The sequence below is a fragment of the Thermobia domestica genome, chromosome 3 (assembly GCF_964235325.1).
Source record: "Thermobia domestica chromosome 3, izTheDome1.hap1.1, whole genome shotgun sequence".
NCBI lineage: Eukaryota > Metazoa > Arthropoda > Insecta > Zygentoma > Lepismatidae > Thermobia > Thermobia domestica.
This window is the reverse complement of record NC_137456.1, coordinates 309,184,121-309,201,239: the sequence shown is the minus strand read 5'-3', so window position 1 is coordinate 309,201,239 and position 17,119 is coordinate 309,184,121. Positions and strand designations below refer to the sequence as shown.

Genomic DNA, 17,119 nt, shown 5'->3' with positions numbered 1-17,119 from the left:
CTACTTCAAGTCATCTAAAACGTCTGGACTATTTTTTTTTTTTTTCAAAAGGATTTCCATCATATATAACTTTGATATTGCTTAAAATTGACTTACTGAATATCAAAATTATAAATATGAAATCTTAATTTAAATAGATTTGAACAGGAAATCAGTAAAATCAAGCCATTTTAATTTTAGTTCATTAAAAAAAAATAAATCCCCATATCAATCACGGGCTATAAAAAAAAAAAAAAAAAAAAAAGACATGCAAGTATCAAACAACGTTTTGAGGTCGTTTGTATTAGCAATAATTTTCTTTGTGTTACATGTATGCTAGATATTTTAGCACAATGACCAGTTTAAATTCTTCTCTGATTCTATGAAAGATAGACATTACAATCTCTCTTTTCTTTTGGTAACAATAGGAAAGGATGGTTGGATTACAAATCTTTGCTTAGAAACAATATTGAAAATGGAACAGAAGTTGAAACAGACAGTGGAGACATAATACAGGTATTTTTTACCTCAGGAACTACAGGGAATTCTAAAGTCGTTCCACATACACATGCTAGATGTGGAATAATGCACGAGATTACAGGAAAGTAAGTCTTGCTTAATAAGTTATTATCGTATATTTTAACATTACAATAATTATTTTATATTATAGCTGGTATTCTATTACTGATAAAAAGTATAATAGTCTTTGTGCCATATAAATGGATATACGAGGTGTGTTTAAAAAAGTATAGAACCTTATTTTTCCCGCGTAAACCAATGAAGCGCGAGAGACTTTCTTAGGTATAAGTATAAATGTAGAGGGGACACTCATGCGGAGTCGTAGTTTTTCCCACCCACTGAAAGCGTAGTCGTTTTCAGTCGGCCAACGAGAAGACGTGTAGTGAGCGGTCGTCAGATTTCAGTTTTCTTTTTTTTTAATGACAGAAACACTTGAGCAGCGATATTGCATCAAATTTTGCTAAAAGCTTGGTGATACGCAAGCGGAAACGGATCGGCACATTCAATTTTGAACGGGAATTTGGGCATGAGGAGAGTATCTGTGAAATTTGATTCCGGCTGTCATCGCCAAATACAACATTCCTGCGTCGTCAGGCTCCCTACTCACTCGACATTGCTTCGTGTCACTTGATTATTTCCCAAGCTGAAAATGCCACTAAAAGGGACCTGATTTGAGTCAAGATAAAACCATGCGGAATACGACGACACGGTTGCTCACCATTCAAAAAAAAAAAAAAAAAAAAAAGCATTTCAGAAGTGTTTCCAACAATGGCGGGAGCGTTGGGAGAAATGTGTGCATTACCAAGGGAACTACTTTGAAGGGGATTAATGTTTCGAATTTCCAAAACCATAAATAAATATTTTGCCAAACGAAGATTCGATACTTTTTGAAGACAACTCGTATGATTTTCTAAACGTATTGATCCTGTGGAGGTCAAATTGAAAATATGTTTATCATGATTTGAAAATAACATTATGAAACCAATAGAGTTATGAACCATTTGTTTGGCGACCGTCTGCCATTTTTCGACAAGACTATGATCCCGTCGCTTTAGAAATTCTATGCTTTTCTATAACAAAATTGTAACATATGTTTTTACAGGCCTCTTTTGAAACTAACTTAACACAATTCACATAATTCTGCAGAGACCAAATTAAATAATAGTCTGACAGTCCAGTTTTAATAAATCTAGTGCGCAATATACCCAATAATTTTTAGACTCTTTGATGTATAGTTACTTATCAGTTCAGTGGAAACATCTACAGTTGGAAACATGTTAAATATCTGGGTTGGGAACGATGAATCGGCGAACACAGCGCCGGTCTGTTGGTAGTGGTGTGTTAGGGAAACTCCGTACTACATGAGGAGTAGTAGAACGAAACTGTATACGAACTGAGCAGATGGACGTGATTGTGTAAAGTGGACAACTTCTCTTGTTTCCAGAAATGACAAATTCTGGCGCTCGGTTAAGTAGTGCAAACATGACGAAAATATCGTGTTGAGTGTGTCGCGAAATGATGTTCCTAAGCTAACGATGGCCTACAAAACTCACGGTAAAACTGTACAGACGAAGAGGAACAGTGGCCGGAAAAAAAACTTTGTGACAGGCCCGCCCACCAAGCATTAAAGCAGATTATATCTCAGAACTGTCGCACAACTGTGCTGCAAGTAAGGGAGAGGCTCAAGCACAGCCTCCCATAGCCTGTACTGACAATCATAGTCCGCCGCGAGTTACATGACATGGGCATACAGAGTGGAGTTGCATGAGCAAAACCCATAATAACAGACCATAATGCTTTATCACTACGCCAATGGTGCCAATAACATTCAACATGGAACGAAAACATGTGATATGATCGAATAAGTCATTGTTCACCTTATTCCAAACCACAGGCCGTGTTTAAACGTGGCAGACGTCCAAAGAAGCATATGATCATCACTGTCTCTGCCCAATCGTAAAATATGGCGTAAAACAATCGTAAATCCTATGGGCTACAATATCCTGGTTTTCGGTGGGTCCTGTGCTGATACTTACCGATTACGTCACTGCCCGTGATAATGTTGCCATGTTCTTTCTATAGATCCAGATATTTCCGAGCAATGGCGTCATATTCCAGGACGATAATGCGTACAATCACACACCTGTAGCGGGTACGATATGGTTTGAGGAATATCGAGATAAAGTTGAACATTTTCCCTGCCCCGGCCAATCCCGGACCTGAACATAATAGAACATTTGTGGTCCGTTTGGATACATGAATCCCGCGCAAATTTTCACCTCCGTCCTCTTATGAAACAGTGATGCACGGCATATGAAATGGAGTAATATTCAATTTGCCTCCATTCACGACTTCTATAATTCTATTCCACGTCGCATCAGTGTTGTTCTGAGGATGAAAAGCGGCCCAACGCCTTATTAATCTGTTATGTAGTACGTTTTTCAGGTATTTCCATTAAATTGATATATATCGTACGATTATATATAGGTCTACTGGTTTTACTTAGAAGTGTCCATCTCCTCGAGTGAGTGGGCGCAATTCTCTCAAATTTACTATTCTTCCTCAAAAAAGCAGTACAAGAGACTGAAGTTGGTTATGGCAAAACGAAGACAAGCAGGATTGTAGATACGGATGCGCACGAGTCATATCTCGAATCTCGTCTCGACTCGACTCGAAAACAAAAATGAAATGAAATGAAATCTTTTGAGTTTTACGTCCCACGGTTATGCCGGTTAGGCTAAAGGAGACGGTGATGATGAGTGATGAATGAAATGGTGGAACGAAGAAAGTGGGAGGAAACGGGAGAACCCCGAGAAAATCCACGCACACAGTGTTTGTCCACCACAAAGTTTACTTGGCGGAGGCTGGGACCGAACCCAGGACCCCGAGCACCAGAGGTGAACGCTCTACCACTGAGCCACTGTGGCCTCTCGACTCGAAAACAAGACGGTATTCGAGTCGAGATATGCTTTGTGTAAATCGACACAACACGAGACTACTCGTAAAAATCTCGAATGTCTCGAAAATCTTTGCACTATTTTAAAAAAATATTTCGAAGAAATTATTCGCTCACAAACTGTTATCTACCTTGAAACCAATAACAGTATTTATTACTTTTAAAAGGCACAGAATTCGTAAACTCAATAGTTAACTTTTTGATAAAGCTTAAGTTTTCATCTCATTTCAGTAATTTAAACTACTAATTTAAGTTGTGATATTTGTTAGTACTTCAAATATAATAATAATACTTCAGCATCTATCCACATATCCAGTTTGTATAAAACTATTGTGATAAAATGAACTTCATAAATTATTTGAGTGAGCAACTGTCAGTATATAGTAATTTAACAGTTATAATTATCATCTTATCGTTCACATGAATGTAATAGGCCTACATAATGACTTCTGGACTATCGCTTCCCCAACTACTTTGAAGCTTTAATGTGTAGTAGCATAACATAAGTTATGGAAAATGTATAATGTAACGTTTGTTGCATGTCACATGTTATGATATGGATATAAGACTATTTTACATATTGTATTACAATAAATGGACAACTTGGATGCCAGAAGACCGAACTCCCAGAAATGAAGAAACAGTCTATAGATCTAAAATTTTTAAAAAGCTTTTTTTTTTCTAAACAGTAAATTATAAAACTATTAACTACATAGTTATTGTTTTGGTTGCCAATATTACAGAAATATAAATTGTTGATAAGATATTGAACTTCAACTTTCACTCCTGGAAAACTTCAATTTTTGAGTTAGCCCACTTAAGTTCCAAGCGGTACATTGTAAGATAAGTGGCCTTCTCATTTTACTCCAATATCATAGTTTCTACAGGAGCCTGGGGATATGACATCCTCTCAAATGAAATCTGAAGGATTGCTTGGTACATGTTGACTACGTAGTATAATAAAGAATATTGGGAACCCAGAGAGTAAATAAAATCTTTTTAAATATAAAATATTTTTAACTTAAAAGTCGGACAACTCGAAAGCCAGAAACCTGTTGCCTTATCAACCATCTGTAGTCGTCAGTTGCTTCATCATAATTTGTAACATTTGCTGTAAGTTAATCAGAATGTTGTAAATTTCGTACATTTTATTTGTTTATTATATGTTGTACTTCGTATATTTTGTCTCTACTTCACGAGTCGAGATAGCATTTTATCGAGACGAGTCGAGACAGTCTTAAATCTCGACTTGACTCGTCTCGTGTGTATCCCTAATTGTAGACTAAATTTTATTGAATTTATCCTACAGAAAGGCATCACAGCATAATCAGAGTTCGATTATGCCATTTTCAATTTTAAAAAAAATATATCCATTAATAAGCTCTTGAGCGCAAACTGCGTCCAGAAACCCTTTTGTGGGTCCTCAGCTTTACTTCATTTAAACAAAGTGGAAATACTTCTTAATAGAAACAAAAAAATCATAATTTTATAATGAACATTACACTCCAGACTTACTATAGTAATTGATCTTTTTTAGTGGTCAGCACAAAGATGATACTTTAGGGATTATCCGTAGTTACTGTTACACTGAAAAATAGTTTCGAATGTTAAATGGCACAACTAGTACTACGTTTTAAATATTTTAGTAGCATCAGACAAGATCTCAAAATAGGGGTCCTAGCCCAGAAACCTTTCTATAGCTCCGTCATTTCAAGAGGACGTTTCCATTTTATTTTCACATTTGTATTAAATATCCAATTTCGAAAATTAGCTTAATTTTAACTATAATTTATAACATGTTGACATTCCAGATATTGGCTCGATTTATCGCAAGACGACGTTCATTGGAACATCTCTGATACAGGATGGGCAAAGTCAGCGTGGTCTAATGTATTTGCACCTTGGTCTACAGGCTGTACAGTATTCATTCATGGAGTAAGTGAAATACTTGAGATTTATAAAAATCATGTTTTATATTCAAATAACCTGTTTGAAATAAGCTGAATTCACACTACATACACAGTCCGTGCATATTCAGGAAGTAATCCTTCCCTGCCGGTTACGAGTGAGGATTTTTTTTCACATTACAAATAAAAATCCATCCGTAATGCGTTCAAATATCTATCTAATAAGATGTTCTAATAAGACATCATTGTTTTAATCGAAATAAGAAAATACAGTACCACTTATATTAAAAGCTACCAACAAAGAATACCATGAAAAATGTATATTTTTCTTTTCTTCCCAATGTAATCTTCGGCAACCTAAATCTCACTAAATCTCATTACACTATTTTTATTTTGTCATATCACTTCCATGATTCAGGCTTACATTATATAAAACTAATCCTCTTACCAACAACAGTTCTTAGAATGCATATCAGAATCTTCCACTTGTAGGAATACGCACAAGACGAGTCGAGACAGGATTTTCCTGACAACATTCGAGTCGAGACACGACTCCTCTAATAGAGAAATATACATTTTTCGAGTCGAGACATCACTTTTAAAGCACATTTTTGAGACGAGACAGCCACAAATCTTGTCTCGTGCGCATCCATATCCACTTGGAAATAATTTCTTATGACTGTCCATTATTGTTGGCTTTCTAGTTCATACTTCGTTCCCTTTTAATTCGTGATATGATCGGACCTCCATCAATCATATGACTAAACCTAACGTTGTATTCCATCGTTTCCCTCCTTTATCTCTCAAACATTCGGTGTTCGAGTATGACTACAGTGTTTTCCTACTATGTAGTTAATATATTTAGTTTTCGCGCGATTATAAAATTCTACGTTAACCTTCTTTCTTCTATGATTATGCACATCATCAATTGTATCTTTCAACTAAAACCCAACTTTAATGTGTTTCTACAACATTCACGTATACAAAAGCAAAAGAATCTCACGGATGATCACGCTGGTAGTGCGCGCATCTTTGGTACACGTGGTCCCGGGTTCGAGTCCTGGTGGGAGAATCGTTAATCAACTGGAAGACGATAAAACTAAATAATTCCATTTGATTTTCTTAAGTTCATACGTCAGCTAATATTTTCAATACATCTAATACCCGTTCTCCATTAGTGTATAGGTATCACTACCTGCGCTGCTGTTAAGTAACAAGTAACTTTTCCCTACCAACCAGCCTTAATGTATCAAGTACTTTTCCTCATCCTAATATTTAACTATTGCGATAATAGATGTCTTTACGTGCGCTGTCGATTGTTCGACGTAAATAGGTATCGCTAGCGTGGGAACAATTTAGAAGGGCACTACAAGCTTCGAACACTAATATTTCTTAATACACTGCATGATTTAAGCTGTACATAACCCCTAGTTGTGATAATAAGCCATCTCAGTACTAAATGCCGTTACCAATATCACTTGCCTGCGGACAATATATATGAATATATATGAATTGAACACACACACACACACACACACACACACATATATATATATATATATCGTAGTCTACAGAGTGTTGATTAATTCGTGTGTCAATTTCATTTGTTCACTGTGCAAAAGTGGTATGAGGTAAAGCCGTGGAATTTGGTGTAACTTTAGACGAAGGACATAAGTTTTGTTTCGCCATAGAAGCATGTCACTTGTACTGAAGGTTGAAGAAATATAGGGTCAAAGATCAATTTTCGATTTTTTCCTTATGGGATTCCAATGTTAAATTCTGAAAGAGCCTGAAAAAACGTAAATCGAAGTGATAACGAAGAAAAAGCTGTATGGTATGATTCTATGTCGCAAGACAACCAAATATGCGTCAATTAAGTGTCATGGTCAGAGGTCACTGTCAGATCAAGGTCACAGGTCACCTTGAGAACTCATTTGACATGATGAGATACGGACATTACGTTGTTTTCAGTGTATTCAAGTGGGTTGTCAAGATGACCTGTGACCTTGATCTGACCGTGACCTCTGACCTTGACCGTGACCTCTGGCAAATTGTTGGTGCGCGGTTATGTGGAGTGAGTGTGACGACAGTGGCTACTGTGTTAGGTGTGTCGCGTGGGACAGTGTCGAAGGCGATGACGGCCTACGCAACACACGGGAAAACCACATCGGGGAAGCGGAACAGTGGGCGGAAGAAAATCATGAGTGACAGGTCACGCTGGGTATTAAAGCGCATTGTCACGCAGAACCGTCGTGCCACTGCGGAGCAAGTGACGGAGGAAGTCAATCAGCACCTCCCCCACCCTGTTTCGACAATCACAGTCCGCCGCGAATTACATGACATAAACTTACGGGGTCGTGTTGCACGGGCCAAACCGCTCATCAGGGACCATAACGCTTTCGCACGCCCCAAATGGTGCCGCGACCATGCAACTTGGACCGTTGAGGACTGGAAACGTGTGATATGGTCGGATGAGTCATCCTTCACCCTATTCCCAACCACGGGCCGTGTTTATGTGTGGAGAATGCCCAAAGAAGCTTATGATCTGCAGTGTCTCCGCCCAACTGTGAAACATGGCGGCGGTTCTGTGATGCTGTGGGCCGCCATATCATGGTTTTCATTGGGTCATGTGGTCACACTTAGCGGACGAATCACTGCCAACGATTATGTCGCAATTTTAAGAGACCAGTTGCATCCTATGGTCCGGATGTTGTTCCCGGACAATGACGCCCGGATAATGCACCCATTCACACAGCTGGCGTTGTTGCAGCGTGGTTTGAGGAACATTGGGATGAAGTTCAACACCTCCCCTGGCCCGCCCAATCCCCAGATCTCAACATAATTGAACATCTGTGGTCCGTCTTGGAAACACGACTCCGGCGACGATTTCCACCTCCATCCTCTCTCACAGAACTGGCCGATGCCCTGCACAAGGAATGGTGTAAAATTCCACTTGCTACCATTCACGACCTCTATGCCTCCATCCCACGTCGCATCAAGGCTGTTCTGAAGGCGAAAGGTGGCCCGACACTATATTAATCTGGTAAGTTGCAATTTGTTCAGGTGTTTCCATTTTTCTGATCACAATCTATATATATTATTGTATTATCACACACAATCACAAGGTTCCATACACAATATACTGTAATTTAATCACAGGAACAGCCATTTATTCTCATTCGAATTTATAAAATATTCAATACAAAAATGTTTGGTAAAAGAAAAATATTCAACTTAGAGACTTAACCTCCGCGGCACACACACACACACACACATACACAGAGACAGAGACAAAAAAAGAAGAAGAAACAAAAAGGTATAAACTAAACTAAATGGTCGTTTTATTTAAAGAGAATACAAGCAAAATCAACTCTGCACGCTGTTACACAATTGAATCGTTTTTTTTTCTAAAACGACACATGTCAAGTTTTTTTTCAGACGAAGTTGACAACATTATTTTTTTTTTCTACTCGTAGATACACATTTTGTGAGATATCTGCACCTGTTAAGCTGTTGCCTATGCTTGTTATATTATAAATAAATAGACGTTTTTGGATAAACTACAGGGTGGCCCAAAAGTACACCCCTCCATTGATCAAGTACCTATAACATTCTATCTTATAGGTTTATTTGCTTTGGCTGTTCCGAGTTTAAGATATAAGTAAAAAGACATTAAGAACAAATAATATAAAAAACTATGTCTAACTAATGGATAACAATAAGAAATGACATAAAAGGCAATGAGTTGATCAGTACAGGACTGTATACCTACTTTCTTGCCACCCTGTATAGTATTAGCAGGGGCGGATCCAAAGGAGGAGATCGCCCAGAATATACTTTTTTATTATTATTCTACTATTACCTATTATTATATTATATTATTATTATTATTATTTGTAATCCATTAGTATCAATTTCTAAATAAGTTAATTCTACAGAAGAGCTACTTCTCCTTTTCTAAATTTGTTTTACCTTTTTTATTTTTTATTTTTATATTATTATTATTATTTTGCAATATACTTTGACCTTGATTTGATTTCGAACGACCGCTTCCCCCAAACATTCAGCCTCGACCCGCCGCTGATGTGCAGTATAGCTTTTCTCAGTTTTCTTGAAACTTGTTTTCTCTTGCATGTGTTGTTTCCGAATTAAAAAACGATTCAATTATATCTTTGCTTTTTGGTATAACTAAGCGACTATTGTGATTTTTAAAAAATGACAGGTCAACATAACTGTTGACGAAATGTCCTAATATTCCAGTTTCTAACAAGTAAAGGTAACATTTGGGTGAATCGAGTTTCTGCCTGAGACATATGCGATAGAGTAGTACTTAGTGTGCTCAATAAGTCAGGGAAGTTTTAGGTGCAAAGCTCAAAGGGCTTAGGGGCTACAACCACTAGAACGTCACATGGAGGTACATGCTATAATCGTAATGCATAGTTCAAAACATAAGAGAGAAGTCTTATACCTATTATTTCCTTTAAACTTGTTTATGTTCGTGTTTCCAGCATATTTAAGTGATGAAACACAAGAGAAAGCTGTTTGTTTTGCAAATCCGAAGTGGTTTTGTTATTGCACAAAAAAGTTAACAATTACTACAATCAATATGCAGTTTAGAAAAGAGTGCATGCCTCACACAAATACTCTGCTCACAGTGAACACACCTGACAAACGCAATCAAGTCGCACTTGAAACATTTGTCGTTCACAATTCCATCAAAACAGTAATCGTAAGGAACGATCCAACTTTCAGGCTCCTCATTCGAGTATCATCCAGCCTCATGGATAGCGAATCGAATCATGTTGCGAAAACGAGGAGCACTGAACTGGAGTTGTATGGACTTGTTGTATGAACTGGAGTTGTTGTGAATGACTAAAGTTGTATGGACCTGTTACGATGCCAAATATTCACTTTACTTCCTGTTATTGCTGTTATCAGTGATGAAAACAACAAAGACTTTGTATGGATGAAAGAAGTGAACATCCAGAGGCCGAGTCATGCCACTACATCCACCAGGTATCAGCCGTTTGATCAATGCAAAGCCTACTGGCATACATGGTGACGAAAGACTGTCGTCTTTGTTTGCAGACCATGAATCAAGTAACAGAAGGAATTTCTCCCTATCATTTGGAATGTTTTTCCACATAACGTCCGAATAGAAAGTCTTAAGGTCCTGCATGATCGCTGTTTTACCAACAAATAAGATTAAGATTATATTAGCCGGATCGGCTGGCTTTACTTCAGGGAACCTACCGTTTGGTTCAACCATCAGAACTTACATGGGACGCAGAATTACTCCTTCCATGGACACAACTGGCATTATCATAAAGGAATGAGTTGAACTCACATATCCCACTGTTGTTCTGATCTTCACTAATCCTTTCTTCCTCAACGTCCGGTACGAATGCAATTCCTGCTCGAAGCGACTTTGATCAGCATTGAAGATATTGGCAGCTGGAATGTCATCAATGATCATAAGATCACGTATTGAAAGAGACTATAACATGTGCCTACATGTAACCTTCTAGTGGCTGTATCTCCTAAACCCTTCGAGCTTTGCACCTAAAACTTCACTGACATATTGAGCACACTTATTACTACTCTATCACATATGTCTCGGGCAGCAACTCGATTCACCCAAACGTGACCTTTACTTGTGACTTTTTAAATATAACATTTCTTTCTAGCTAAAGTAAAATGTGAATTTTGTTTTCTTGCAGATGGCTTCGTTTCATCCAAAACAAACCCTAGAAGTATTGAACAGTTATCCAATAACAACACTTTGTGCTCCTCCTACATTGTACAGAATGTGGATGAATTACGACCTCGCCCAATACGAGTTTTCTACTTTGAGACATTGTGTGTCTGCAGGAGAACCTCTCAACCCGGAAGTTATAAAACAATGGCATAAATATACAGGTAATCATGCATCCTTACCATTGCAGTTATTTGCAATTTTAGTTTTTTTTTTTTTTTTTTTTAAGTGATATTTGTGTAACACGTTGGCTAATTGTATAAACTTGTTGGTAAAATACAAGCTTTTCAAAGAAGATAGACATTTTGAGTGTCCGTTTCTGACTCAAATCATGTAACAACTGAAGATATCGTAAAATTACGTTGTTAGGTAGAAGGTAGAACAATTAAACACGGGAATCGGTTTTCTCCCATAGCCAGTTTTATTACAAAACTTTCTGTTATAGAACAGTATAATACAGTTTCACTAACATAAATACAAATTCCTTTAAATAATTCGGGTAAAGTAGGTGTCCCAAGCCCCAGGCAGCTAAGGGAAGAATCCTCACAAGACTCCAGGTAAGCTGAGTAAAGTGGGCTAGGATTCGTAGTGCTCTACAGCAAGCAAAGAAAGGCTGAAGTTCCGCAAAGCTCCACAGCAAGCTAGGTGGGTAGGAACACCAAGAAGCACTACAGCAAGCTGAGTGGTATGCGGTTAGGAATCTCTCAGTGCTCCACAGGAAGCTAAAAGGCTTGGGTTAGGTTAGGATACTCTCAGAGTTCCAGGCAAGCTAAGAGAGTAGGAGTGACTAATCGAGACTGATATTGGTTGTGGTGCTTCCAGTGTGACCACCCAGCACAAATATTTCGTAGTAACCAATACAAAAAAAAAAGTACTAGATCTGGGGAAAAAGCACTAAAATTTTATCTGCTCCCGTTTCACCATATTTATGACACTTTACGATATTAATATCTTATTAGGTTTCCGGCAGCTAACTCTCCTCTGTGAGGGAGGGAATGGCCCGACATTCTTGGAAGAACCCACTTCTTTTTTTTTTTTTTTTTTTTTTTACAGTCAAAATTCGATACAAACCGTGAAAACTACTTATACACTACCAATTTTGACTTCACTCTCAAACTAAAAATCCTCGCGTAATCGCTGCGTAATTGTCGTATTAGATCTCACTGTAAAACCACTAAAGTAACACAAGTACGACAAATAGAGAGGATGTCGGGAGAAAACAAGGAAGTAAATATAGAGGATGTCGGGAGAAAACAAGAAATACGGTATAAATTGGGCTTATGGAGGAAATCGAGTTTTAGGTTGGAGGAGGCGACCAGATGGCACCTATGTTCCACTTCCGCTCTTGTAAATACCACTGTTAAAAAAAATAAAAAAAACAGGCAGAAAAAGTTGTCAGGAACAGTGAAATTTTCGTACATTGCCAATTTTCATGATATTTCTTTTTCCTCTCCCAAATATATTTATGAGAAAAGAAGGAGAGAAAGAGAAAAGTACTAACTAGATTTGTTTGTAAACGTACTAGAATACTGAAATATTGCAAAAGATACACTGCCCTATGCAGAGTCGTTTCGACGTATGATTAGGATCATACTAAAGGTCTGACTACTGCAGGAAACATGTTAATCGAACTCTTTAGTATGGTACTAATCATGCGTCAGAACGACTCTGCATAAGGCCCACTAGATCTAAAGCCTGTGACAAACATCTTGGCATTTCAGCTAAACGAATAAAACGCAAGCTCTGGCGCGACGTTGCCAAGTCGTAAAGGGATGTGGCTATGGCTAAACAGACATACTATAGTGCGATCGGGTGACAGGGGATAGGCGTGGATGTGTACAAAATAAACGTGGCAATACCGCTGCCTCTCATTTGCTAGCAGCATTTAAAAGGAACTTCAAGCGCCGCCTTCAAATGCCAAGACGTTTGTCACGCCGTTTAGTACGAAAGTACTAACGTGGTCACACTGGGTGCTTCTTAGAATTTTATACCTCCTCCTCGGTAGCAGTGGCGCTAGTGTTCTTCCATCACATGATTAGTGGTGAAAATGATTCCTGTCGTCTGCTTCGTGTAATAGCTTGTAGTAAAACGCATGTGATGTTGATTACAAATAAAAGCATATGCTGATGTTTGTAAATAGAAGCATGTGTGGGATATTACAGTATACTTTTTTTTAATGGGTGTCTATTAACATCTTCAAGTATAGTCATAGAATTTAATGTATGGGATAGTACAATGTTTCTGAGCTGACTTGTAGTTATATAGTTAGCGTACGCGTTTTGGACGCAGAAGAACCGAGTTCGATTTCCGGCGGAAGCTCATACGATTCGGATCCCATTTTAAGCTGTAGGTTCAGGTCTCATATAGTCTCGCTACTGAACAATACACTAAACCTCAAATCAATCAACCAACCAAGTACAATGTTTATAGATGCGGATGTTGCATAAATGTATCAATAATTATAAAATAATCATTTCAGTACTTACCTAAATTGTGCGTTGTCTAGCTATTCATGTATTGTTGCTAGTGTGTCCAAGGTTTGAAATGCCTTTATCTATTTACAGTAGATCCACGGGTTACGAATCTCTTGGTTCGCGAACAAATCTGCCCAGAAAAATGTTTGTAAACAATTTTTCTCCCGGCTTACAAACAATATTTTATGGTACGAACGCGCACACACACGCGTGTACTCACAATTTCACGCGCCCAGTAGTGCTTTTACGCGTTTGTCGTAAACATTATCTGCAAGAATGCTACGATCAAAAATTACTTTTTTTTCACTTATTGTGTGTTTTTAAGTCCTTCTACTGTTTTGTTTAATATAGTATTACATATTTGTCTTTAAACAGAATAATGTTATTTTCATTCTGTATTTTTTTTGAGAAAACACTTAAAAATGTAAAAAAAAAAAAAAAAAGACCCCTCCATACAATACCATCTTTTTGTAGCTGAAACGCATTAACTGTATTTTCATTAATTTCAATGAGAAAATAATTTCGGTTAACGAACATTTCGGTTCACGAATAGCACTGCCAATTGGATTAAATTCGTAACCACGCGTCCATTGTATTTACTTGTTTTGCATAGAATTGAGATCATTCTCAAGTACGTATACAATTATCAAAAGTTGCAAAATAATGAGAAACATGCTTAGAAATATCTTAGAAATAAAACGAAAATCTTAGAAATAAAATATATTTATAAACAAGTGTGTTAGTTTCACAGTTGTGAAACTATAGTAGACTTCCAAACTATGCGGATTCAATACTGAAACAGATCAATAACTTCAAGTTGCAATGGAACGATAGTGAGAGATGGAACTTATTAAATAGATATTTTCTACCACTTCCGGTTTGAACAGAGGTTTAATGCAGGAAATGAAACCTATTTTTGAAGCGCTGAATCGATCCCCAAAACAGCTCTCGACATCTTTTTGCCCTACCTAAATCAATATTGAAACCGGAAATACTAGTAAGTTTCTACTACTTCCGGTTTTAGTAGAGTGTTACAGATGAAGTTGGTATGTTTTCTTGAGGCACTGAATCGATTCCAAGAAACCTCTTGTTGCTATTTGTTACCATTTTGGTTGTATGGCGATCTACGTTGAAACCGGAAGCACTTATAAATCCTTAGCACTTCACGTTGTAGTAGAGTTTAGTAGAAAACCATTATTTCCAAACTATTCTGAGGCTTGCATCAGTATAACCCTACATTGCTCCTCTTAGGTCAATTAAATTATTAGCTACGTTCACGAAAGTTGTATCATCAGCGTACAGGGTAGAATTAGCTTCAATACTTAATATACATCATTTATCATTAGAATGAAGATTAAAGGTCCTAAAACAGAGCCCTGAGGTACACCATATTTTAATTCATCTACTTGTGAGAAGTCCCCGTTCGCACAGACACTCTGTGTTCGAACTTTTAAATATGTTTTGAAGAAATTCAAACTGTTACGCTGAAACACATAACTTTTTCGTTAAAAAAAAATGATGGTCCACACAGTCAAACGCTTTACATAGATCACAAAAAGTAGCAAGCTCGTAACGCAGGTGAAGATGGTATCTTTTCTTGAGACGTTGAATCGATTTCATAAACCGCTTTTCTATATTTCTTATCGTTTTGGTCCTATGTAAATCAACATCGAAACGGTAGTAAATTTCAAACACTTTCAGTTTTAGTAAAATGTTATCAATGGTTATGATATGTTTTCTTCAGACGGTGAATCGATCTAAAAAAAAAACTGCGGTATGTATTATCTTTTTTTTTTTTTTTTTTGTTCTATGGCGATTAACGTTGAAACCGGAAATGGTTGATTTCTACCACTTCTGGTTTTAATATAGGGTTAATGGATGAGATGGAATCTATACTTGTGACGATGTCTCAATTGCAAAAACAAGTTTCTCGACACCTCTTACCGTTTTTGTTAATACTTGTCGACAGACAAACGAATGAACGAATAGACATGGCAGTTCTATAAAACTTCCGACATTTATGCATAGCAGTTTGAAAAACTAGAATGACTTTTTCTACACATATACAATACTCATACATCCCTAATATAAGGAATAGAGACGTAAATTTATGTATTGTCTTTATAAAATTCATTTAACTTACAGACTAATAACGTTCATTTACTAAGAAATCGTAAAATTGCAGCTTGAACACAGAATACGGTTTGCTTTGCTTTAAGAAAGTCTGTTATTAAAAACTCTCGTACAGTTCATTTATATGTTTCTTTTTGAAGAAAGAAAACGAGAATTTTTGCAGAATAATATGTAAATTATTAACATGTCGCGTATTGTACTTATGGAGTTTCTACCCACAGTAAACAATAATATTTTACATGAATACACGCAAGGAAGAAGTAAAAACGTCCTTGAAAGATAGACTTTTAAGAAATCCTTTGCCGACAATCCAAACATTTTCAATGCCTTCTTTTGCAAGTGAAAAATACAAATACATTTACTGGATTGGTTGGGTGGTTGAATACAAGTTCAGCACCCTTTTCAGCAGTGAAGCTATATGAGGCGTGAGCCTACAGCTTAACGTGGGATCTGAACTATGTACATGAGCACCCGCTAAGAATTAATCTTCCGCGCTGAGCGAGTTCAACATTCACTGGATTAACCCCAGATAATAATACCACAACTTAACATTCTACGAGTCAACTAACTCAAGCTACAAGCGTAAATATTAATTTACGTGTAATTAATTATTTATTCCTTTCGTTAGTTATTTACGGACAACGATTATATTTATAATGTAATAAAATGTTAGGTTTAAATCCTTTTCATTTCCTACATTATAGCACTACACCAACAATGTTTTCATTTAATGATTTAACAGAGAGTGATAAAACAATTAGTTTCCATGGAAATGAATTGTGCAATGAGTTTTCTATTTTGAAATCTATAGTATGAGTACTTGATAGGAAATTTGATTGTTGTTAATTGTGGAATGAGTTTTTCGATGAAGTAGACGCACGAACTGGCTCGAAATAACGTAGTATATTCTCGCTATACTAGTCAATAATGCACACATCGAATGATTCTTTGTGTAAAAGTTTATGGTCAGCTGATAGGAACCGAATATCAACAGAACTTGTGATGGTCTAAAAATTTGCGTTCAGATGAACTTCAAATTTACCTGTCAAGATTTACACAAAACTGTTCTGGGATATGGCACTCTTCTAGTCGCAACGTGCAGCTTCAAAATATATGAATACATAACAAGGTAGGGGGCCTATACTCATGCTTTGTGTACTCATTTAGTTTGGTTAGGTAATGTTAGAAGTTAGTAATACATGGATCAATCAAAAAATAATTTGCACACCTTCGTACCAATAATTCTGATAGAAGAATATTTTGTTGAAACTCGGTGGCAACACTGCAGACATTTATCTGGACCCCGTGGCGGTAGTTTAGTTTGATTGCTAACCAGTTGTGAACATGTCTCAGCAGCTGTAGGCGGCATCCAAAACTGTGTGCAGTGATTCGCTTT

The 17,119-nt window shown here is 37.1% G+C and overlaps 1 protein-coding gene across 2 annotated transcripts in view; it reads left to right on the top strand.

Moving 5' to 3' along the window:
• Positions 1–17,119, top strand: part of LOC145681136 (acyl-coenzyme A synthetase ACSM3, mitochondrial-like) — a 125,533-nt gene that overhangs the window by 74,857 nt on the left and 33,557 nt on the right. For both annotated transcript variants that reach the window (XM_081752570.1, XM_081752569.1), the window contains exons 5-7: positions 408–584; positions 5,266–5,389; positions 11,082–11,280. In XM_081752570.1, coding sequence (XP_081608696.1) covers positions 408–584; positions 5,266–5,389; positions 11,082–11,280 — 500 coding nt within the window. The remainder of the gene's footprint in view (positions 1–407; positions 585–5,265; positions 5,390–11,081; positions 11,281–17,119) is intronic.